At 52.1% G+C, this 23,554-nt stretch overlaps 4 protein-coding genes across 8 annotated transcripts in view; 3 read left to right on the forward strand and 1 right to left on the reverse strand.

The window, feature by feature from the left end:
* Positions 1-659: 659 nt before the first annotated feature.
* FGF21 (fibroblast growth factor 21) lies at positions 660-2,715 on the reverse strand. Its single transcript, XM_003801555.3, has 3 exons — positions 1,792-2,715; positions 1,573-1,676; positions 660-989 (listed from the first exon to the last, which is right to left on the reverse strand). The coding sequence occupies exons 1-3, from the start codon at positions 2,030-2,032 to the stop codon at positions 699-701; spliced, it is 636 nt and encodes a 211-aa protein (XP_003801603.1). The 5' UTR covers positions 2,033-2,715; the 3' UTR covers positions 660-698.
* Positions 2,716-4,329: 1,614 nt separating this feature from the next.
* FUT1 (fucosyltransferase 1 (H blood group)) lies at positions 4,330-8,194 on the forward strand. 3 transcript variants are annotated; one of them, XM_003801556.3, is made up of 2 exons: positions 4,330-4,596; positions 5,356-8,194. In XM_003801556.3, exons 1-2 carry the CDS (start codon positions 4,386-4,388, stop codon positions 6,435-6,437), a joined length of 1,293 nt encoding a protein of 430 aa, XP_003801604.2. In that variant the 5' UTR covers positions 4,330-4,385; the 3' UTR covers positions 6,438-8,194. The 3 variants fall into 3 exon arrangements, with proteins under 3 accessions (XP_003801604.2, XP_012668045.1, XP_012668046.1); XM_012812591.2 differs by lacking the exon at positions 4,330-4,596 and adding an exon at positions 4,766-4,933; XM_012812592.2 differs by lacking the exon at positions 4,330-4,596 and adding an exon at positions 4,766-4,839.
* A 1,786-nt stretch (positions 8,195-9,980) lies between these two features.
* Positions 9,981-13,792, forward strand: IZUMO1 (izumo sperm-egg fusion 1). The gene is made up of 9 exons (XM_012812527.2): positions 9,981-10,231; positions 10,888-10,962; positions 11,379-11,465; positions 11,713-11,733; positions 12,074-12,154; positions 12,335-12,435; positions 12,686-12,839; positions 13,074-13,257; positions 13,482-13,792. The coding sequence occupies exons 1-9, from the start codon at positions 9,997-9,999 to the stop codon at positions 13,702-13,704; spliced, it is 1,161 nt and encodes a 386-aa protein (XP_012667981.2). The 5' UTR covers positions 9,981-9,996; the 3' UTR covers positions 13,705-13,792.
* A 14-nt stretch (positions 13,793-13,806) lies between these two features.
* RASIP1 (Ras interacting protein 1) overlaps positions 13,807-23,554 on the forward strand; it is an 18,956-nt gene continuing 9,208 nt past the window's right edge. For 2 of the 3 annotated variants that reach the window (XM_023507930.1, XM_003801514.3), the window contains exons 1-4: positions 13,808-14,094; positions 14,323-14,463; positions 14,966-15,651; positions 18,220-18,575. In XM_023507930.1, the coding sequence (XP_023363698.1) occupies positions 14,327-14,463; positions 14,966-15,651; positions 18,220-18,575 (1,179 nt within the window). In that variant the 5' untranslated portion in view covers positions 13,808-14,094; positions 14,323-14,326. Of the gene's footprint in view, positions 14,095-14,322; positions 14,464-14,965; positions 15,652-18,219; positions 18,576-23,554 lie in introns of all 3 variants that reach the window. The other variant, XM_023507931.1, reaches the window with a different exon arrangement.

Below are 23,554 nucleotides of genomic sequence, written 5' to 3' on the forward strand. Positions count from 1 at the left end.
GGATTGCAAGTATAAGCTCCTTTGCCTGGCCTTCAGGGTCGTTTATTTATTTATTTATTTATTTTTTGAGACAGAGTTTCACTATCGCCTTGGGTAGCGTGCCATAGCATCACAGCAACCTCAAACTCTTGGGCTCGAGAGATCCTCTTGCTTCAGCCTCCAGAGTAGCTGAGACTACAGTGATGCCTGGCTAGTTTTTCTGTTTTTAGTAGAGATGGGGTTTTTCTCTTGCTCTGGCTAAATTCAAACTTCTCAGCTCAAGCTATCCACTGGCCTCAGCCTCCCAGAGTGCTAGGATTTCAGATATGAGCCACTACACCTGGCCTGTAGTGTCATTTTTTTAAGACTCCTGTTCTTGAGGTACCTCTGAGAAATAGTTCCACAGTGCTATCAGGAGGTTGGGGGTAGGGGTGGATAATAAGTCCTCCCTGTGGAAGAGCAGGGATAGTCCTAGAGCCCCTGGGTATACCTTAGCAGAGCAGAAAACAAGCCCAGTGGGAAGCTGGAGCCTAAGGGTAATTGGAGGGCTGGAAGGACATGGGGAAACAGATTTTATTTGCTCCCTCAAACACCCACACACACTCACTCTGATCCTCCTCTCTCAGACTCTTTATTATCTCAAGTAAGAAAAATAAAAAATAAATAAGATAAATAACCCAATAAATAAGGAGGAGACTCAATAACAAACAGCCGCAGCTTCAGGAAGCATAGCTGGGGCTTCGGCCCTGCGAAGGCCCCACCATGCTCAGAGGGTCCGAGGAGCCCACATCGGGGGGTTCCAGGGCCAAGATCCCCGGCAGCTCTGGGGATGCTGCAGGAGGGCCTGGCAGTGGCAGGAAGCGGGCTGGGCTCCGAAGGGATGGGCCCCAGTATGGGGAATTGGCAGGAGGCAGGTGCAGTGGGAGGCCATAGGTCTCAGACCAGTAAACGTTGTATCCATCCTCAAGAAGCAGCTCCCGGAAACTGCAGGCCTTGGGGTCAAAGTAGAGCTAGGGAACAAAGAACAAGGATCAGAGACCCTCGACTTCTCCATGCTGTCCTGCCTTAGACCCTTGGGGCTGGGCCCCTGGCCCTTCCTGCATGCAACAAAATACTGAAAAGCAGGTTTCATCCTTCACCCGAGGGCAGTTCTGCAGTGCCACCTCCCTGTCTTGATTTCACAGAGCAGCACATTCCAGAGCAGGGACCAGTCAGTGCTCTCTAAGGCCAGGCAGGGGGTCTGGCTACCACCCAAGGTCCTGATCACTTTACTGGCCATGGCTTTGGTGAGTGTCCCTGTGGCCAGGATGTGGTCAGGAGCAGAGGTTACAGAGTCACGAGACTTGGGCTTTCAGGCCACTCTGCCGTCCACACATTGTATGACTGGAGGTCAGGTGTCCCTGCCTGGGCCTCAGTTTCCTCATCTCACAAGCATCGATAACAACAGTGCCAACCTCTGGAGGTGCAGCAAGGGTGAGGCACACAGAGAGTGTGGAACCCACTCTGGATCCAGCGAATGTGCAAGACATGGAGTCCTGGATTGTCAGGATGATACCAGGACAGATGGTGGGCAAGGAGTGTCAAGAAGCTCACCGATCCATATAGGCCCCCATCTGGCCTCTGGCACAGGAACCTGGATGTCTTGACTCCCAAGATTTGAATGACCCCTGGCTTTAAAGCTTTCAGCTCCAAGAGACCTAAGGGGAGAAAGTAGTAAAGCCCTAGGAGAGCCTCCTTTTTCCATTTGTCCCAGACCCAGGGACCATGGCCCCCAGCTCTCCCACTTCAGGACCGCCTTGCCCCTACACTCACTTTCAGGGCTCTGTTGTGCAGCCCCCACCACTGTGCCATCTTCCCTGATCTCCAGGTGGGCTTCTGTCTCCTGGGCATCATCTGTGTAGAGGTACCGCTGCCGGACTTGGCCACCAAACTGGAGTAGGGGGCTGGAGTCAGGGATAGGGTGTGCCTGGCAGGCTCCCAACAAAAGTACAGCCAGCAGGGGAAACCATGGTCCTGGGTGCTTGAACCCAGTCCTGGCCTTGTCCCAGCCCATCTATGGTTCAGTCCTCAGGGGAGCTCAGGGTTGCGAGGCTGGAGAAGTTGAAGGGTCTAGAGTTCCTTCCAGATTGTGGCTGTCCCAGAGAGCAGATTCACAGTTTGCTGCTCAGGTAGCTTGAATGCCTGGGTCCTCTTGCTCGTGGATCCCCAGCTGGCAGGACATCCAGGCCTCCTGGGAGAGATGCAGAAGCTCCAGAATTTATACCCAGACAGATCCGCCCCGTCACCCTCCCAATGCCTGACTCATGATATTTGACCCACTTGGCGGGAGCCAGAATTCCACCGTGGCCAGGCAGCCTGGACGCATGATGCAATCTGGGGGTCCTTCAAGTTGGGGGCCTGGACTCTTAGGTCTAGGAGATGAGGGAGATGAGAGCCTGATTAGCTGGGACCCAGGCAATAGGGGCTTGGGTGAAGATTCCTGGGTCTCAGGGAAGATGTCGGGTCTCAAAATGCCAGGGCTGAGGGAGGAGGGGCTGGGGTCCTGGATTCCTGGGTCTGAAGGAGAGGCTGGGGGACTGGATCCCCAGGTCTGAGGGAGGAAGAGCTGGAAGCCTAGACCCTGATTCAGAGGGAAGAGGGGTTGGGGGCCCACAAACCTGGGTGTTAGGGATGAGGGGATCAAGGGCCTGGACCCTTGGGTCTGAGGGAGGAGGAGCTGGGAACCTGGACCCCTGTGCCTGAGAGAGGAGGGGCTGGGGGCCTGAAACCCTGGGTGTGAGGGATGAGGGGGTCTGGGCCCTGGACTCCTGGGTCTCAAGGAGGAGGGGCTAGGGAGCCTAAACTCTGACCCCTGGGTCTGAGGAATGAGGGGGTCATATTCTCCCTGAGACATCTGGGTCTCAGGGAGTAGGGGCTGAGGGACCCTAAACTCAGATCCTTGGGTCTGAGGGATGAGGGGGTTAGGGGCCTGGACCCCTGGGTCCGAGGGAGAATATTGGGGGGGGGGTGATAGCCTGGGCCTGCATGTCTGAGGGAGGAGGGGCTGAGGGCCAGGATGCCTGTGTCTGAAGTGGAGGGAGTAGGGGCCAAGACCCCTGGGTCTGAGGGAGGAGGGGCTGGGAGCCTGGACAATTATCTCCTTGGTTGGCTAATGCAGATTGTGGGACAGAAGTGGAATTTCTGTGACCAATCTGAATGTTTAGGTGTGGGGGCGGGGAGGGCAGTAGTCTGCCACAGGGGTTCTTCGATTTTCAGGAAAGCAGCAATTGCTGCATGAACAAAGTGTCCTTAGAAGGGAGACAAGAGTCCTGTCTTGGAAGCCTCCCACCTGGCAGTGAGCCAATCTCAACCTCACCAACCCTTACTCAGATGCTCAGACCCCAAGCATCCCAACCTCCTCCTCCTTCCTGATGCAATCCTGGTGTTTCTTTCACCAGAGAAGCTATCTCAGGCCCAGACAGGTGCTCCCAAAATAGCCTGGGGGGAGGGGTGGGTAAAATTTTCTCATTGGAGTTGGCAGTCCAGCCAGGCTCTGGAGGAGGGGAGTAAGACTCAGAGGGAAGTGGGGTTGGTTAACTTGTTGGCACCCCACTAGACCTGCCCCGCTGAGGGAGGAGGGGTTGGGGGCCTGGACCCCTGGGTTTGACGAGGAGGGGCAGGGCGCTGTGAGTTCTCAATCTAGAGAAATGTTGATCAAATCCCTGGAAAATCAGGTGAAATTCCTGAGTCTTTCTAGGACTTAACTTGAACGGAAGGGACAGACTGCTCAGGACAGGGTGAGTGGGCCTGGAGGGGGCCTCTGAATTAGGCTTTTGTTCCCGGCACCGTCTGCCCCAGCCTCTTCGGGAGGCAGGGAAGACAAATCCTGTGGTTTTCTGCGTTCAACCCTAGAATTCCCACGAAGCATGGCCTGGGGGCCTAGGGCCTAGATTTGAGCGTGCACGGTGTGGGATGGGAGATCGGAGACGCCGGCGGGAGCGAGGCATCTCCAGGCGGGGGTTTTCGCGCCGCTGCCGGAAAGCTGGAGGAGACTCCCAGTCCGCTCCTGAGCAGCCAGGCAGACTGGTTCTCCATCCTCTTGGGAGGACGCTGCAGGGGGCGGAGGATCTAAGGTCTACCCTCTCGGCGGGAGCAGGTGCGGGGCCGCCCACCTGCTGGGGCGGGGCCGGGGTCTGCGCTTCCAGGAGCCTGCGGCCGCCTCTTAACCCCACCCCAAGCGGGAGAGGGCCACGGAGCGGGACTCCAAGCGCGAGGATGCAGCGACCGCTGCTGTGAGGCCAGTAGGCTGCCCCAGGAGAAGCCGACGGCGGTAAGGAGGAGGCTGGAGTTCGGTCCCCACGTGGAGATGGCGCGGGGGTGGGGAGGAGGGCGCCGCCCTAGCCCCGGGCGCTCGCTTGGCGCCGGGTATGGGACTGGGCTCCTCCCGGCTGTACCTGCACAGCCTCGGAGGGCGGGGGCAGCCAAATTTCGCCCCTCCCTGCGCCCTGGGAGTCAGTCCGGGGAGGCTGCGCGGAAGGGAGGGCTGCGGGCTAGACGAGTTGCCTGCGGGGTTCCGGGGACGGCCGGATGTGGGCTGCTTTGGGGACGGCGCACTAAGGCCACCTCCAAGGAACTCAGGTGAGTGGAAGCTGCAAATGGCTGAGACCCGGCAGCTCCCTGGAGGTGCACCTTGCCCTAGTCCCACGAAGGCCCTAGGAGTCGCCACCACCTCTCAGCTTATTTATTTATTTGCAGTTTTGGCCGGGGCCGGGCTTGAACCCGCCACCCTCGGTATATGGGACCGATGCCCTACTCTTTGAGCCACAGGCGCCGCCCCCACCTCCCAGTTTTTGCTGTTTCTGGCACCATCATCCCTAATCGGTAGGGCCAGCCATCCTCACATGTTCTGCGCAGACTGGCGCTTCCCATCTTCTCAGGGGTCTACCTCTCACAGACGGTTCCTGCTGAGAAACGGGTGGGTGGAATAGAGTTCTATTTCATTGCACCTTACATATTGGGAGACGAGATTCCCCGGGGGGTGAGGGTGGGGGACATGCTGGAACTTGGGCACTGGTTATTTTTGAAAACACCACTGGCTCACCTCTTTTATTCCCATCACCATCCCCTGAGATTCCAAGCCTCCCATCCCACAGACTTGGAATTCAGGCTCTCAGCCTTCTCTATCTCAGCCCCAGGGGCCCAAACCTGTGGACTTACTCCTGCCGAACTGAGGGAGAAGGGGCTGGGGACTGGGACCCTGAGTCTGAGGGGGGAAGGGCAGGGGTCTGGACCCTGGATCTGAAGGAGGAACTGAGTTGTTCTGGACCCCAGGCCTCTCCTCCCTGACATTCTTTTCAGGCTCTGAGTATGGGCTAATGTCCCTTTCCTCCCTTGCAGCCATGTGGCTGGCCAGACATCGGCATCTCTGTCTGGCCTTCCTGCTAGTCTGTGTCCTCTCAGCAATTTCCTTCCTCCATTTTCATCAAGACATCTTTCGACACGGCCTAGACCTGTCCATTCTGTGTCCAGACCGCCACCTGATGACAGCTCCAGTGGCCATCTTCTGCTTGGAGGGTACACCACTGGACCCCAACACCTCCACTTCCTGTCCCCAGCACCCTGCCTCCCTTTCAGGAACCTGGACTATCTACCCAGATGGTCGGTTTGGTAACCAGATGGGGCAGTATGCCACCCTGCTTGCCCTAGCCCAGCTTAATGGCCGCCCAGCCTTCATCCTGCCAGCCATGCATGCCACCCTGGCTCCTGTGTTCCGTATCACCCTGCCTGTGCTATCACCGGAAGTGGACAGCCACACACCTTGGCAGGAGCTGCAGTTGCATGACTGGATGTCAGAGGAGTATGCCCACTTGAGTGATCCCTTCTTGAAGCTCTCTGGCTTCCCCTGTTCTTGGACTTTCTTCCACCATCTCCGAGAACAGATCCGCAGGGAGTTCACCCTGCACGACCACCTTCGGGAAAAGGCTCAGAGTTTACTGAGTCAGCTCCGTCTGGGCCTCACTGGGGACCGGCCGAGAACCTTCGTGGGTGTCCACGTGCGCCGTGGGGACTATTTGCAGGTTATGCCTCAGCGCTGGAGGGGTGTGGTGGGTGACCAAGCCTACCTCCAGCAGGCCATGGACTGGTTCAGGGCACGGTATGAAGCCCCTATTTTTGTGGTCACTAGTAATGGCATGGAGTGGTGCCGGGAAAACATTGACACCTCCCAGGGTGATGTGTTCTTTGCTGGCAATGGACAGGAAGGTGCACCAGGGCAGGACTTTGCTTTGCTCACACAGTGCAACCACACCATCATGACCATTGGCACCTTTGGCTTCTGGGCTGCCTACCTGGCAGGTGGAGATACTGTCTACCTGGCTAACTTCACCTTGCCAGACTCTGAGTTCCTAAAGATTTTTAAACCTAAGGCTGCCTTCCTGCCTGAGTGGGTGGGCATTAACGCAGACTTGTCTCAACTGTAGACATTTGTAGGACCTTGAGAGCCAGAGAAACATCCTAGAATAGCCTGAGCATTCCAGAGCCAGTAATACATGTTTCCAGAGGCCCAGCACATTCTGGAGAAGTTTGTAGTGGTCTTGGAGCAGGTGGGCACCCATTTCCAGAGTGAGTCTAGTTGGGCAGACTAGGAGAGAAGGGGAAGCTTTCTGGAACTGCCTGAACATCCTAAATGCAGCAGAATATCTTTGCCTGATAGCTGGCAATGTCTGGAGAAGCTCTTGGAGTTCTAGAAGCTACAGTACCTACCCTGCTCTTTCCAGCTCATATTTAGAATACTTCTAGATGGCAGCCCTCAGGAACAAGGAATCCTTCCTCCAGTGGCTATCATCCTGATCTTTCTAGAAGAGGTGTTATTTCTTCCCTGGGTCCTCAGAATCCTGAAGGAACTCATGGTGGGTATAGATCTAACACCTGTGAAGAATCCTGCAGGACCCTATCAGAGGGGATGGGGTTCTGGAATTCCAGAAAACTTACGTGAAGAATCTAATGAATGTACAACCAGAAGCTCAACACCCCATTATTGCCAGGAAGATTGAGATAGAAGATTCAAACTATCTTTAGCTGGCCAACATCTTGCTATGCTCACAGGCTCTGGAAAAGCTGGGGTAGTTGGTGAGCAGAGTGGAACTCTAACTCCTCAGCCCCTAAAAATGTCTCAAGGACTTTTGGGGAGGGGGGAAAGGAGGTAGTGGACAGGCAAGGATGTGGAAATGGGGAGGCTGATAGCTGCAGAAATGCTGCAGCTTCTGGAGCAGAACCTTTCAGAGATCCACAGACATTTTTTTTAAGCTCAAAAACTGCCAAAGACAGAAACTGTATGTTAAATCCAAGTTTGGATTGCCTCTCAGGGTTAAGGAAACTTGAGGTGGGCTACTGGGGGTCTGGGATCTCTTTCTGGGGAAGTCAGCAGGCATAAACATACCCTCATGGGCTTGCATAAAGCCAGGAGGTATTGTGCTCCTTGCCAGCCATTGTCTGCTTCTGAACTCCTAGAACCACTAAATGTGGCTTTGGCCGATCTGGGATAAGAGGATGTAGCCTCAAACCCAGACAGGAGGACTGGGTCTGGTCAAGCAGGACAGGATCCTTGATGCAGATTGTAGGAGCCCCTTTCTACTCTTTGAAGGGTGAAGGAAGATACCTTTAATACAATCAAGTCTGATCAAGTCTGATTATATCCCCCATCCATGCATCAAAGAACCCAAGTCTCTATTTTTTTTTTTGAAGGTTTCATATGTACTTTATTTCTTCAATAATGCTATAGTTTAATGAGTACACGGTGCTTTTACTTGGCATCAATTGTAAGTTGGTTCTGAAACAATTCAGTATTACACCAGCTGGAATGATTACTGGTCTCTCCCCATTCCTTTGGGGTTATTCTGCCAACAGGAGACAGATTCCATTCTATTCCGATTTGTGTCACTGCATATGTCCATACAGCAATGCAGAAAATTGCTCTGTGAGTGAATACATACTACATTTATCATGAAAAATCAGGTGTTCATTTCTGGTGACCCTTGCCATTGTTTGCTGAATGTTTTGAACTTGGAGACTACTTAGTGCATTCTTGGCCATAATGAAATTGAAAATGGAACTGCCGTAACTTCAGGTGCTGCTTTGGTGCAAATGGACTTCAGGTCCCAAGTCTCTATTCTTCTCAGGGAGTTTCAGGGCACTGTTCCCAACTCAGCCACCACAGGTAGGAGAGTGGGAGGTGTGAATTAAAAGTCTACATCACCAACCCATCTCGGCAGCTTTTTTGGAGCTGTGTGCGTGTGTGTGTGTGTGTGTGTGTGTAAGAGGAAAAGCTGGGCAGCTTCCAAGGACTTTCATTAATTGTGATGTCTTAGGGTGTCGTCCCTACTCCGATCTGGCAGTCCCTTGTTGCTAGACTTGTGTGAGCTGTGGTCCCTGTTCTGATTCCATTTCAACCACAAAGAAAAGTAAGAAGAGACCTTCCAAGATCCAAAAGTCTGAGCTTCTCTGGGACCCTCAGTATTAGCCCTCAGCCTTTTCTTCTTTCAGAAGTTTCCATGTCCAGATCCATAAGCTGGTGAGAGAAGGTGGAGAAGCGGGTAACTGTTTAGCGTAAACATTGAACTACATTTCCCACAAAGCTAAGGGATTGGTGGCGCTAATCTACTGTGAAGAAAGCCTCATGGCCTTCTGGGAGTTGTAGTCCTGGGGTTAAAACACCAGCTTCCCGTATCTCTGTAGCTCCGCGCCAGTTTCCAAAGGGCCGGGAGCATTACAGCCGAAAGCCTCGATCCTGGGCCATGGGAAGGAGGGAAGCTAAATGCCGGAAGCCAAGACCCTGGCTCTGGGAGCCGGAGCACACAGGTAACTGTCCCCCTTCAGTAGGTACTGGGAAAGTTCTAGTGAATCTAGTCTGAAAAGGTGGCAACCTCTGTGACGTTTGAGGGAGATGGGCGGAGCCTCCCTTTGTTGCAGTCCAATCCTACTCAGATTTGAGCTTCTGGGCGGGGCCAAGGAAAACCCAAGAGACTCTCAGGAAATTAGGACCCTCACGCGGGAAGCTCTCGAAGAGGGAGGCTACCGGAGTTTTCTTGTAGAAAGGGGACCTTCCATGACTCAGACCCCAGTGGAAAACTCTCTACTCCACGCAACCAACCCCAGTTTCGCCCCAAACAAAATCTGTAATTTTAGCCGTGGGAGAAATATTAGAGGACCCCAGCTTCCTCTTTAAAAGCTCTCAGAACCTGGACTGGGCTCCTCAGCGAACCATAGTTGTGTGAGGGCGCCACATTAAGTCAGGGATCAAGGTCCGGGAACAGCTGTTTCGGGTGCATGGCTGTTCAGGGTGCATGGGCGCTCCTGTTTCCTAAGAAGGGTGTGCCCTGCAAATTGAGGGCCCATTAGCCTTGAGGAAGGGTATACAAGGGTGGTATGAAATCTGGCAAAAGTGTGTAGCGTCCTTAGGTTTGGGGATTCCGGGTCTGTTTGGGTTTTGAGAAAGTTCTGAGTTTGATGATATCCCAATTGGCTCTGTATGGAATAGTTTATTTCGTTTGGGCAATTGAGTTTTCAGTTTGAAGTTCAACAGGTTTTAGGAACTGGGCTGGAGGACGCGACTGGGGGTTCCTCTGTTGGTAATACTTAAAGTTTGGAGTTGGGAATCACATCAGTTTGGGGAACTCGCAATCCCATACTTTGGGAAGGGGTGTATGGGGTGGGGAGTTTGAGGTCCTAAACTTGTGGACTGGCGAGTGCCTCTTTTTTAATAGTTTGCTTATTTCTCAGTTGGAATGCAACGAGGACTCTGAATTGGGAGTTACCTGGAGTGGGGATTCAGTTTCATACTTTGGAGGCATTTGATGAAGGATGTATTTGGAGATTTCCTGAAGATCCTCATTTAGTCATTTTGGGACCTGGTGGGGGAGGGTGTCTAGTGGGGCTGCCTGAGATGAGCTTTGGCTTCTCTTTGTTTAGAGTTCACCTGCTCTTGGTTTAGAGTGAGAGGACCCTTCCTGGTGGTCTTCAAAGACTGCGGCTCTGGTTGCAATGAGGCCAAATTTTGCCCTCCTGTTGGCAGCTCTGGCTGGTTGCCTGCTCTCTGCTGGGGCCTGTGTCATATGTAGCCCCTCGGTCCAGGAGGCCCTAAAGTCCTTGGAAAGAGATTACCTGCCTGGCCACCTGGATGTTCGTCTTCGCAAATCAGTGATGAGCAAGTTGGTGAAGTCACTAACCGCTTTCAAGGATTTGCCATTAAATGAGGCATCTTTTATGGGGGTCATTGGTGAGGGCAGGGCAGAGAGCACACTCTTGGGTCCTGGGAAATGAGAGGGCTGGAGCCAGGGGGAGGAAGGGGCTGGGAACAGGATCTCCTGGGTTCAGCAAAGGAGAAGGCTCTGATCCAGATTCTGGGGTTCCCTAGAGCTAGTAAATACTGTTTTCCTTACCCCTTATCTGACAATTTTATGTACAACTCTCAGAAGGCAATGGGTGACTAATCCTTAACCAGCCCTACCCTTGCCCAGTGGCCTCATGTGTATTGTAGTTTCTTTTTCTTTCTTTCTTTCTTTCTTTCTTTTTCTTTTTTTGAGACAGGAGTCTCATTTTGTTGCCCTTAGTAGAGTGCGGTGGCGTCATAGCTCACAGCAACCTCAAAATCTTGAGCTCCAGCAATTCTCTTGCCTCAGCCTCCCGAGTAACTGGGACTACAGGCACCCGCCACAACGCCTGGCTATTTTTTAGAGACGGGGTCTCGCTCTTGCTCAGGCTGGTCTTGAACTCATGAACTCAGGCAATCCACCAGCTTCGGCCTCCCAGAGTGCTAGGATTACAGGCATGAGCCACCTCACCCAGCCCTTGTATTGTAGTTTCTAAGGCTAGGTGAGCCCATGACAATAATGCTGGGATCTGGGGTTCTATGTGTCCCCCCCCCCCCCACAGATGAGACCACATTGGAAAAGGCATCCTGGAGTTTGCTGAAAGATCTGAAACGCATCACAGACAGTGATGTAAGCGGTAAATAGACCAAGGTCATCGGGAGCTTCAGAATCTCTCAGGGTAGCCATCGCTGGTGATTTGTAGTCTTTTGGTCAGAGGCTAGGCTCTCTAGAGCCAGACTGCCTAGGTTCAGATTCCAGCTCTGCCACTTCCTAGTTGTGTGGCCTTGAGCAAGGAACTTTGAAGCTTCTTTGACTCTAAAATGTTCTAAAAGGGAGGGAGGGCATGCAGTAGCGTAGTCCTTCAGTTGTGCAGATTAAATGTGCATTGCTTATCCTAGTGGCTGGCATTATGTTAAGTGGTTAATTATGGTGCCCTTCCCTGAGAGGGCCAGACCCTGGAATGTCAGGCTCTGCAGACAGAGGCAAACATCAGCACCTCATACCTGGGATTGGGGATGGGGCATCGCTGCACCATTCTGTTTTTTTTCCCAGATGACCACTTCGTGAGGGAGCTACTCTGGATGTTAAAGCTGCAAAAGGAAACCTTTACCAAATATGTGGCTCAGTTCCAAAAAGAGGGTGAGGGAAGATGGGAGTCAGTGTACCCAGCTCCCTCCTTCCACAACCCAACAGTCCCTATCTTCACCCCTTTACTTACCTCCCTGAACCCAGTTCCCCAACTTCCTGCTCCCTCAGATCCAAATCTTTCACCCTGAAACCCAAGAGCCCAAACTCCTGCTTTTCCTTCAACTCAGTCTTTCCATTTTCTTTAATTTAGAAATCTGACTGCCATTTCTGTCTTTCTCCTTTTTCCCTTCTGAGGCAGCTTTTTGTCCCAACAAATGTGGTAAGTCTGGATCATGGAAGCTAGCCCTCTGCCCCTCAGCCTTGCCCCATGAATACTCAATCCTCTCCTTCCCCTTTTTGGTTCCTGGTATTTTTTTCATTCTCCACATCTGAGAGGTTCCTGGACCTCCAGTGTTCTTTCTCCACCTTCGATTTCTTGGAAAGTGGGTTGTCTTCTATTTACACTCTTCACTGAGCCTCCTGCTTCCTACCCAGGTATGTTCTGGCCCTGACCCTCCAAAGGATTTAGCAGATGACCAGTCCCCTGCCCATAGCCCAGCCTTCTCCCTTTAGCCCTGCCCCTTCGCTGGTAAATGCAAGCTTTGACCCTGCCCCTTCAGGTGTTATGTTGCAGGCTGTGATCTGGTGCAACCACTGCCAAAAGCAGATTCATCCTTGTCGAAAGTCTCCTGATTGCGGGGGTGAGAGCTGCACCCAGGAGGAGGGGTTGCTGAAGAGGGGTGGGGTGAGACAGGAACTGAGTCTAGAGAAAAGATGGAGAGAGCAGATAAGAAAAGGCAGGGGTTCAAACCAAATGGAAGGGATATAAGGGAGGGCAAATAACCATGAAGGAGTGTCCCACAGTCATCCCTCATCCCCAGAACGCAATGTGGAGGTCCATGAAATGGAAGATATGATCCTGGACTGTGAGTTAAGCTGGCATCGGATGTCTCAAGGCCTCTCCAATTACAGATTTTACAGGGTGGGGTCCAACTCCTGTAACCTTTGAACTCTCTAGTCTATCATGTGAGCTCCTTGGCCCCTGGATCCACTCGCCTGCACCCACAACCCTCATGACCCGTGAGCTACTAGCTGTGGTCTCTACTGACTGCTGGGAACCCCATTCCCTGACCAGTGACACCCTACACCAAGGCCCCGTGATCTTCTCACCCCTGTACTCCCCCAATCCCTGAATTCCCCAGGCCTCTGTGACCCCTTGAGCTTGGGTCTAGGTTTGGGGGAACAAATCTGAGACTTTGGTGTCCGACGGAAAAGAGCCCACCCTGACCAAACCCATGGTGGGTGCGGAGGATGCAGGCAATTACCGCTGCGAGTTGGGCTTGGTGAAGTCCAGTCCAGCCACGATCATTCACTTTCATGTTACAGGTCAGTCCTGCGGGGTTAAGAGTGGGAGTCTGAGCCCAGGGAGTTAGAGGCCAGTTTCAGGGGCGTGACTTCCTGTTGGGCGTGGTTTCAGGCCAAAGGGTTCCCGCGCACAGGGTCCCCTTAGGTGTGTTCTGGCTTCACGCAATTGGAGGCGAGATTATCGCCTGGAGAGCTGGGTACCGGGACGGCTTGCTTTTGCCCTTCTGGGACTGCTTTCTGTCACTTTTCCATCAGTGTTGCCCAAAAGGTCCCTGGTGGAGACACCATCACCAACCACTGCAACAACAGCAGAGGGCATGACGACCTCGGAGTTGTCCACACCCCTTCTGTCTTCGAAATCCGATGATATGCTGAAAGACCGCCTTGCCGGGCTGCTGATGTGGATCTCGCTGGTGCTGATAGTTTGCCTCGTCTTAGCGTGAGCAACCCACCGGCTAAGGCGGACTTGGAATGAGGGGTTGGGGTTTCCTGGTTCCCAACGCAGAAGCAGGTCTGCACTTAGGACTTCCACTTGGGGTGGGGCTTATTTAGGAGGGGGACTCCGGAGGGCGGAGCTTAGGTAATTGCAAAAAAGGTCAGATGGGAGGCGTCTGGGAGGGGTGTCCCACACTAAGTTGGTACCTAATCTCCTTTCTCCCCCAGCATGTTTTGTCGAAAGAAGGTGATAGATTACATAACACTTAAACTGTGCGGCGCTAACCAAGAAGAGGAAAAGAAATCCCAGGGTTCATCATCTCGGGCTCCATCACGGGCTCCATCTCAGGCTCCATCTCAGGCTCCATCTCAGGTTTCATCCAGGGTTCCATCCCAGGTTTCTTCAACCCAGGTTCCAACGAGAACATCCTCAGACTTAAAGAGCGAATAAAGATTCATCTTGTTTAAGTATCTGACTCACTCCTCCAGACTGATCCTAACTTTTGGTATCCTGAAAAGAGAGGCTGGGGGATGGGCTCCTGCCTGAGGGAAGAGGGGCTGAAAATGAGGACCTCTGGGTCCTGGAGGAGTCCAACTGACTGCGAAATGATTCCAGAAGCAAGGAATCAGGCAGATCCTGCCCCTACCCTGATCTCCTCCCCCAGGCCTGGTCTCCTCACAGGACACCCCCTCCCCGCTCTTCCTGCCGGGTTTCCTCTTGCTTTTCCTGTCCCCCACCCAGTTCTGGGAGCTGGGACAGAGGCAAAGGCTAAACAAGAACAGTGGAACTACCCCGGCCAGTGGAGCTAGGGCCTCCCGGTGCTGCCAGACCCAAAGCAGGGTAAGAGCCAGGGGCCCAGGAGTCCAGCCACCTATTCCCTTGGATGCTAGAGTCAGCCCCTGGCCATCTCCCATCCCAGGACCCAGGAGTCCAGGGGCCCATCCCTCTCCTCCACCTGTACTCAAGAGCCTGAGCCCAATAAACTCCCACTCAGGGGTCCAGGTTTCTTTTATCCCATTCTCACACTGAGTGCCTTAGGAGTTGGGACTATACCCATTGCTCCCTTAGGGCCATGCTGTCTGGTGAACGGAAAGAGGGCGGAAGCCCCCGCTTTGGGAAGCTCCATCTCCCTGTGGGCCTGTGGATCAATTCCCCCAGGAAGCAGCTGGCCAAGCTGGGGCGGCGCTGGCCCAGTGCTGCCTCTGTCAAGTGAGTGCCCATCGCCACAGGATTCCTGCCCCTACCCTCCTGCCTTGCATCATTTCTGGCTTATGGTTCAGTCCCTGCACCAGGGCATGCCAGGGACCCTGAAAGGGTTGGCTCTGGTTATTGCACTGTATGGGCAAGTGAGATGGTGGGCAGGGGGAGACGGTGGGAGGGTGGGAAGATGGGCCAGGAGATGGAGTTAGGTAGGATGGGAACACAGAAGGTGCAGGCGTTTGATTCACCTCCCTCCCTGCTCACCTCTTGGAATTTCCTCTTGTGGGACTCATATTTATTTATTTATTTCTCTTTCTTTGCCTCCTGTCTCTGCCCACCCCTGATCTCTGCCCACCTCTTCACCCCGGGTCTCTGCTTCCTTTTCTTTCTGGGTTCCTGTCCCTCTTTCTCTGGATCTGTACCCAACCTGTCTCCTAATCCGTCCCACAACCCCATTTTGATGTGTCCTTCCGGGTCTCTCCCGCGACCCTGTTCCCTGGCGGACTCCCAGGTCTTCGTCTTCGGACACGGGGAGCCGCAGCAGTGAGCCACTGCTCCCACCCCCACCGCACGTGGAGCTGCGGCGAGTGGGCGCAGTCAAGGCAGCCGGAGGAGCTTCTGGTAGCCGCGCCAAACGTATCTCCCAGCTCTTTCGGGGCTCGGGGACTGGGACTACTGGGTCTGGCAGTGTGGGAGGCCCTGGGACTCCCGGGGGCGCGCAGCGCTGGGCCAGCGAGAAGAAGCTGCCTGAGCTGGCAGCGGGTGTGGCCCCCGATCCCCCATTAGTCACCCGCGCCACGGCGCCCCCGGGGGTCCTCAAAATCTTCGGCGCTGGACTGGCGTCGGGCGCCAACTACAAGAGCGTGCTGGCCACAGCGCGCTCCACGGCGCGGGAGCTCGTGGCCGAGGCGCTGGAGCGCTATGGTCTGGCGGGCAGCCCCGGCAGCGGCCCGGGAGAGAGCAGCTGCGTGGACGCCTTCGCGCTGTGCGATGCCCTGGGTCGGCCGGCGGTGGCCGGCGTGGGCAACGGCGAGTGGCGGGCAGAGCACCTGCGTGTGCTGGGCGACTCGGAGCGCCCGCTGCTGGTGCAGGAGCTGTGGCGGGCGCGGCCTGGGTGGGCGCGGCGCTTCGAGTTGCGAGGCCGCGAGGAGGCGCGCCTCTTGGAGCAGGAGGCCTTCGGCGCGGCGGACAGGGAAGGTGAGTCTGTGGGCCCGCTCTGGGGCGGGGCCTGCAGGGCAAGAAAGTAGGGGCCCGGGTGGGGCGGGCCCCGACTCAGGGGGCGGTGCCTCGGAGGTTGCTGGGCGATACTCGTAGGACCGGGTCAGCAGGAGCACGGAGCCAGATCAAGGCGGGGATCAGCCAGCTGGGCGGGTCTGAGAAGTGGGTCCTTAAACTACGGCCCGCGGGCCACATGCGGCCCGCCTAGGACATTTATCTGGCCCGTCGGGTGTTTTTGCCGCCGCTGCCTGTCCTGCCTAGCAGCCCACTCGTCCCGGGGCCCAGTCCCGCCTTCAACGGTCTGAGGGACAGTGAACTGGCAGCCTGTTAAAAAGTTTGAGGACCCCCGAGCCTGATAGTAGGGTGGGATTTTTCCAGGGGCGGGGTTTGAGGCTCGGGCGGGGCTGGCCTGGTGGCTGATGGTGATTGGCAGTGTCCTAGAGTGGATCCGGACTGGGGTCAGGACCTTCAGTAGACATTTCAGACTGCCTTGGATGAGGCTGAATGTGTAGCGGGGCCTGCAGAATAGTGAATCCCGGGGAGCGTTTTTGGATTCTGGGAGCAGGGCAAGCCTGGCAGGAGGGGCAAGGATAGGCAGGATTCTGAGGGATGCAGAGGATTCGGCCTGTGTGTTGGGGAGAACTAGAACTGGAGGAGTACCATAGAGGATGTCCTCCAGGGCTGCGCAGAGCCTATAGGCGGAGCCTGTGATACTGGAGCGGGGTCTGCAAAAGAGACAGGCATGGAGGCATAGGGCTGGTGAAGCAAGGTGGCTCATGGTGGCAGATGAGGCGTGGGTAACTGTAGTAGGAAGCCAATCTGCAAAGTAGATTGAGGTGGTTTTCTAGGGGCAGGGTTTATGTTGGTGGAGCCTACAAGGGGAAGGAAATGGGAGCAGGGGAATCTGCTCATAGGTCTAGCCTGGAGGTCCTAGGAGTGGGCAGAGCCTCAGAGGGGCTGGCCTTGGATCAGGTGGCCTTAGGCTAGGTTGGCTCCAAAAGTGGGCACTTGGGAAAGGAAGGGGCTAGAGAAAGAGGTATTTGTAGAGGCTAAGAAAGGTTATACCACAATGAAGCCTGGTTTCTGAAAAGACCCGGCCTAGAACAGGAGGTGGTGTCAAACATCATATGGCAAGAGCTGGGCACCTGTGGCTCAAGTGGCTAAGGTGCCAGCCACATACACCTAAGCTGGCGGGTTTGAATCCAGTCTGGGCCCACCAGATAATGACAGCTGCAACCAAAAAATAGCTGGGCGTTGTGGCTGGTGCCTGTAGTCCCAGCTACTTGGGAGGTGGTTGCAGGAGAATCACTTAAGCCCAGGAGTTGGAGGTTGCTGTGAGCTGTGATGCCACATCGCTCTACCCAGGGAGACAGCTTGAGGCTCTTTCTAAAAAAAAAAAAATTAAAAAAGATCATATGGCAAGTGTTGGACAGAGCCTGGCAGGGATGGGGCCTGGCACATTGAGGACCTTCACTGCTCAGGAAACTCTCTAACTACTTTCCTGTTTCTGAGTCATCCTTTGGGAGATAGAATGTTGTTATCTATTAAACTCATTGGTTTTGAACTCAGGCTTGGATTCCAATGTGTTCTTTGCTAGTTAATCTCAGCAAAATCCTGGTGAGGTGTCAATGGAATATACATATGTATATACCACACGTACCTATATATACACACATGGTATATACACACATGCTTGGTACATAGTAGGTACTTAATAAAGAATGGCGCCGAGTCAGGAGAATTGCTTTCAACCAGGGGTTCAAGACCAGCCTTAGCAAAAGCAAAACCCCATCTCTACAAAAACAGAAAAATTAACTGGTTGTGGTGGCAAGTGCCTGTATTCTGAGCTACTCAGGAAGCTGAGGCAGGAGGATCACTTGAACCCAGGAATTTGAGGTTTCTGTAAGCTACGATGATGCCACTGCACTCTAGCCCAGGCAACAGAGTGAGACTTTGTCTCAAAAAGAAAAATGGCAATTATAATCAGCAACTTACCCCCTCCCCCCAAAAAAGTGTTCATTGGCACCTACTATGAACTACATATTTTTTTAGGGCCCTGAGAAATACAGTGGGGACACTCACAGGTAAGGCTCCCACATCACAAGGCTAGTGGGGAACACATCAGATCGTTCATTTGGCTCATTTCTACTAGGTGCCTACTATGTGCCGAGCCTGTGCTGCTCCAAACAAAGCCCAGAGTACCTGGTGGTGCAGTTACCTGCTTCAACATGGACTGTCAGGGAAGGGTGTTCAGGAGTTGGTTTTTATCATCCTGAGGGCAGGGTCTTCTCTGTTACCCAGTGCCTAGAACAGTCCCAGGCACACAGTAGGTGCTCAATAAAAACCTGTTGCAAGAATGAATGAAATTTCGGTGCTGAAAGCTGCAGAAAGGGTAGCATCCAGGCAGGAAATGTGCTTCAGCCATAAAGAACACCATGCGCAAAAGCCTAAATGTGGGAAGCAGCCTCTTCTGCATGAAGCCTTGTTCTTAGTCTCCTGGTAATTTCTCTGTGTAAATCTGTAAGTTCAGCCTCTGTCTTTCGGCAGGCACTGGCGCCCCTTCGTGGCGGCCGCAAAAGAACCGCTCCCGGGCGGCGTCAGGTGGGGCGGCGCTGGCCAGTCCTGGTCCAGGGTCGGGATCAGGGTCCTCGACTGGGTCCGGAGGCAAAGAACGCTCTGAAAACTTGTCCCTGAGGCGAAGCGTGTCGGAGCTTAGCCTGCAGGGTCGGCGGCGGCGGCAGCAGGAACGCAGGCAGCAGGCACTTAGCATGGCCCCAGGAGCAGCCGACGCCCAAATCGGACCTGCAGACCCCGGGGACTTCGATCAGTTGACTCAGTGCCTTATCCAGGCCCCCAGCAACCGCCCTTACTTCCTGCTGCTCCAGGGCTACCAGGACGCCCAGGTGAGTGCTGCCTCCCCTATCGAAAGAGCCCTGTCGGTGCCTGTGACTCAGTGGGTAGGGTGCCGGCCCCATATACTGAGGGTGGTGGGTTCGAACCCGGCCCTGGCCTAACTGAAACAAAAATATAGCCGGGCATTGTGTCGGGCGCCTGTAGTCCCAGCTACTCGGGAGGCTGAGGCAAGAGAATCGCCTAAGCCCAGGAGTTGGAGGTTGCCGTGAGTTGTGACGCTAAGGAACTCTACCGAGGGCGACAAAATGAGACTCTGTCACAAAAAAACAAAAAACGAAAAAGCCCTGTGAACCACACGACGGTCAGAGGGCAACAGAACTACAACTCCCAGAATTTTCAGGGTTCTCTGGAAGGTGTGGTCCAGCGAGGTTCCACAGTAGGCGATAAGGTCAGGGACCAGAGAAGGAAGAAGGTAACAGCTGAAAAAGAGTCCACTGGAGGGGCAAATAGGGAATGGTTCATAGTTGGAGGAAAGTGCTGTCTTTCTCAAGGAAGAGTGCATCGTAGAAAGATCTTGGAAATGCTCAGTTTTCTCTCTCTCTCTCTCTCTCTCTTTTTTTGTTGAGGCAGAGCCTCAAGCTGTCCCCCTAGGTAGAGTGCTATGACACCACAACTCACAGCAACCTTCAACTCCTGGGCTCAAGCGAGTCTCCTGCCTCTGGTAGCTGGGACCACAGGTGCCCACCACAACACCCGGCTATTTTTGGTTGCAGCCATCATTGTTGTTTGGCTGCTGGGCTAGATTCGAACCTACCACCTTAGGTGTATGTGGCTGCCGCCTTAGCCACTTGAGCCACAGGGGAGGGATGGGAGAATCCATCTCCTGAGCAGGGAAATCATTTGTTGCCTGGATTTTGTTGTGTATTTACTAAGGTGACCAGATTTTAACATTGGTAAAGCGAGACACCATTGATCAGGGGTGGGGCGGAGGAGGGGTGTGTTCTTGATTAAAAATCTGGTCTATATGGAGCAACAAAAATTTTCATAGAACGCAAAAATAGTATTGTAATTTTTAAAAAAATATCAACATAAGTACGATTTACAAATATAATACATTAAAAAAATTATGTATAGGGCGGCACCTGCGGCTCAGAGAAGTAGGGCACTGGTCCACCTGGGTGATCTTGTCCAGGAGGGGAGTAGGGAATTTACATTAGCCTTTTCATTTCCCAATGAAGTTACATTAACCTCTTAATTCCCAAATGGAGTTACATTAACCTTTTCAGCAGCCGAAAACTGTATATTCCCTTCCCGTTGTCCCGCCTGTTCCCTAGCTTGTCGTGCATTCTTTCCAAAAATTGGAACTTTTTTAAAACGCTGAGGTACGCGGGACAAATTGTTAGAAATCAGAACTGTCCCGCCAAAAGCGGGACATCTGGTCACCTTATTATGTACCTAGGTTTTCTTGGTAGGGGAAGTGGACTAAACCATTTTTAAAAGGTGATGGTTTACATGGAAACGATTTCACCATTATTGATGGAGGCAGGTGGTACTGATACTTCTATTTACTTTACATATTTGGGTGATAATAAAACTTCTTTGTTAGGAAGCAGAGAGGAAGAAAGGATTGGTGGTTGGGCATCTGTGGGAGATTACTTCATTAATAGAAATGTAATATTTTATTGGAAGAAAATAAACATTTATTTGGGGTGATGGGATATTCGTCCTTAAGTTGTTGCCCACCTTTGAGTGACAGTGGTACAGCCCAGCTCAGCAAGTACAGCTGGGACCAATGGCAAAGCCCACTCTAGAAGGTGGTGGAGCTTATTGAACAGTTCCATTTTTACAGGCACAGACAGCTCCAATAAGGTTAGGCAGCCTGGCTTTGTATGTGGGTGAGAGGCTAAGACTATTCAGGAAAGAGCTCACATGGAAGAGTTCACTCCTTCCTGTGGGGCAAGGAGACAGGGGAGAGCTCATTTTAGCAAGGATCTTGCATATATTATAACAGCCCATTCTCTGGACAAAGTTGGTGAAAAAGAGATTGTCTTTGGGGAAAGTGGTCAAATTGAAAGAGGATAAGTTTCTTATGGGAAGAGGGGGAAACATTAGAAACATCTATTCCCTGGGGTGGGGTTCATGAGAAATTCCTTTTGTAGAAAGAGGCTTCATTGGAATTACAGATTCCTCGTGGACAGAAATAATAGGTGAATCTCTTGTAGGAATTCATTTGGATTTGTCTATTTATGGAGGGATTGTGATGTGAGTGTTCGTTGTGGGTGATGTGGAAGCATCCCTTCTTGGGCAAAGGGACTAGAGAGCCCATTGTTGAAAGGGGCTCATGTATTTGGGATCATCTCATTCCTTCAGACAGGAATGGAGAACAGAAGATGGTCAGACTAGAAAAGCCCATTTTTCTAGAAGGGCAGATAAGTAAGTGTATTTTAGGAAGGGATCTCTTTAGCAGCATCAGTTCATGGGGTGGAGTAATGGGAGAGTTCAGTGTAGAAAGGGGATTTATGCATATCAGGATGTCTACTCTCTCAAACATGGTTGGAGAACAGAAGGGTTTATTTTAGGACAGGGGTCAGACTGAATGTTTACATTTTTATAGAATGGAAATGAAAAAGTCCATTTTTAAAAAGTGGTCTTCGGCCAGGTATAGTGGCTCACGCCTGTAATCCTAGTACCTCTACGAGGCCAAGGCAGGTGGAATGCCCTGAGCTCAGAGATTTGAGACCAGCCTGAGCCAAAGCCAGAGTGAGACCCTGTCTCTACCAAAAAAAGGCCGGGCGTTGTGGTGGGCATCTGTAGTCCCAGCTACTTGGGAGGCTGAGGTAAGAAAATTGCTTAAGCTCAAGAGTTGGAGGTTGCTGTGAGCTATGACGCCAGGACACTCTACTGAGGCCACAAAGTGAGACTCTGTCTCAATGAAATAAATAAATAAATAAAATTTAAAAATTCAGACTAAGACAATTGAAAGCAAAATTCAAAAAAATAAAGTATGGGAGGCTGAGGCAAGAGACTCGTCTAAGCCCAAGAGCTGTAGGTTGCTGTGAGCTGTGATGCCACAGCACTCTACTGAGAGTGACAAAGTGAAACTCTGTCTCTAAAAAATAATAATAATAAATAAAATAAAATAAAATAAAATAAAGAGTGGTCTTCTCTGGCTCAGCTCCTGTAGCTCCCTGGTTATGGTGCCGGCCACATACACCCAGGCTGGTGGGTTTGAACCCGGCCCAGGCCTGCTAAACAACAATGACAACAACAAAAAATAGCCAGACATTGTGGTGGGCACCTGTAGTCCCAGTTACATGGGAGGCTGAGGTAAGAGAATCGCTTAAGCCCAAGAGTTAGAGGTTGCTGTGAGCTGTGACGCTGCAGCACTCTACTAAGGGTGACATAGTGAGACTCTGTCTCCAAAAAATAAATAATAAAAAATACAAATAAAGCAAGTTTGAAAAAAGAAAATGGCTCGGCACCCGTAGAACAGTGATTGGGGTGCCAGCCACATACACTGAGGCTGTCAGGTTTGAACCCAGCCTGGGCCAGCTAAACAACAAATGACAACTGCAACAAAAAACAGCTGGGAGTTGTGGTGGGCACCTGTAGTCCCAGCTACTTGGGAGGCTGAGGCAAGAGAATTACTTAAACCCAAGGGTTTGAGGTTGCTGTGAGCTGTGACACCACGGCAGTCTACCAAGGGTGACGTAGTGAGACTCTGTCTTTAAAAAAAAGTGGTCTTCTGGAATGCATGTGTTAATTTGGTGTATGAAATGGGATACTCCCTTATATAAGAGGGTATTCTTTTGTTTGTTTGTCTTTTTCAAAAAATACTTTTTATTCTAACATAAAGAACACATGTTCTATACAGTACAGCAAACACCACGACAGGACAAATACATGTGTGTGCCTTGATGAGAAACAAGATAATTGCAGTCTCACAGTGTCTCTCCACAAGATACTTACTAATTACAAAAGGAAAACATTTTTTGTAACTTTACAGGAGAAACCTGGCAGACAGCCCTTGCCCCAGATCACAGGTTGCGAGGGTATGGTCCTCAAGTGCACCCTGATACAAGGGGCTGAGGACTCGGCACCCCCCTGTGGCACTCCTGCCAGGATGAGCAGCCTCCAGCTATTCCTGAGGAAAAAAACCCAGACAAATGCAAACTGAGAGACATCCTAAAAAACAGCTACTCTGTGCTCTTCTGAGGTGCCAAGGTCATGCATGGTTTTTTTGTTTGTTTTTGAGACAGAGTCTTATTGTGTCACCCTTGGTAGAGTACTGTGGTGTCACAGCTCACAGCAACCTCAAACCCTTGGGCTGAAACAATTCTCTTGCCTCAGCCTCCCAAGTAGGTGGGACTACAGGCGTCCAGCTAATTTTTTGTTATTATTGTCATTGTTGTTTAGCAGGCATGGGCCAGGCTCAAACCTGCCAGCCTCAGTGTATGTGGCTGGTGCCCTACTCACTGAGCTATGGGTGCCGAGCCCTAAGAGGGTATTCTTGAAAGTGTCTACTTATAAGCAGAGTTACTAGAAGACCCCACTCTATGAATATCTCTTTGGAGATGTCTTTTTTTAGGATGAAAATTGAGAGTATCCATTGATGTATAGGGAATCTCTTTGGAGTGCTCTATCAGGAGAGTGGGGGTAATGGGTGAGTCCATTATGGGAGTATATCTCCTTGGGAATGAGTTAATCATGGGTTGGCACATATGAGTGAGTCCATTGTAGTAAAGGGATCTTCTTCATGGGATGGAGAAATTGGAGAAAACCTTTGTTCAATGGGAGATCTCCTTAAACATATCTTTTCATTGCTTTGGGAATATTGAAAGAAGCTATTATGGGAAGTATTGGGAGTATGGTATAGTATGGGAGTATTTGGAAGCTTCCATTATGGGGGACAGAATAATGGACAAGTAGGGCCAGGTATAGGAAAATGAGAGAGTTCCTTTAAACACCTTTTTTTTTCTTTTAAAGGGGTGTTCTTTGAGGGTGAAGGTAATTTTTTTTTTTTTTTTTT

This window comes from Otolemur garnettii, unplaced genomic scaffold (assembly GCF_000181295.1).
Source record: "Otolemur garnettii isolate 467f Iridium unplaced genomic scaffold, OtoGar3 scaffold00211, whole genome shotgun sequence".
NCBI lineage: Eukaryota > Metazoa > Chordata > Mammalia > Primates > Galagidae > Otolemur > Otolemur garnettii.

Excerpts from the sequence above, each read along its gene's own strand:
- FGF21 (XM_003801555.3), bottom strand. The coding sequence starts at position 2,032 with ATGGGCTGGGACAAGGCCAGGACTGGGTTCAAGCACCCAGGACCATGG. Across the intron at positions 1,677-1,791 it reads TGCACAACAGAGCCCTGAAA|GTCTCTTGGAGCTGAAAGCT; the intron begins GTGAGTGTAGGG and ends TTCTCCCCTTAG. Across the intron at positions 990-1,572 it reads ATGGGGGCCTATATGGATCG|CTCTACTTTGACCCCAAGGC; the intron begins GTGAGCTTCTTG and ends TTTGTTCCCTAG.
- FUT1 (XM_003801556.3), top strand. The coding sequence starts at position 4,386 with ATGGGACTGGGCTCCTCCCGGCTGTACCTGCACAGCCTCGGAGGGCGG. Across the intron at positions 4,597-5,355 it reads GCCACCTCCAAGGAACTCAG|CCATGTGGCTGGCCAGACAT; the intron begins GTGAGTGGAAGC and ends CCTCCCTTGCAG.
- IZUMO1 (XM_012812527.2), top strand. The coding sequence starts at position 9,997 with ATGAGGCCAAATTTTGCCCTCCTGTTGGCAGCTCTGGCTGGTTGCCTG. Across the intron at positions 10,232-10,887 it reads ATCTTTTATGGGGGTCATTG|ATGAGACCACATTGGAAAAG; the intron begins GTGAGGGCAGGG and ends CCCCCCCCACAG. Across the intron at positions 11,466-11,712 it reads GGCTCAGTTCCAAAAAGAGG|CTTTTTGTCCCAACAAATGT; the intron begins GTGAGGGAAGAT and ends CTTCTGAGGCAG.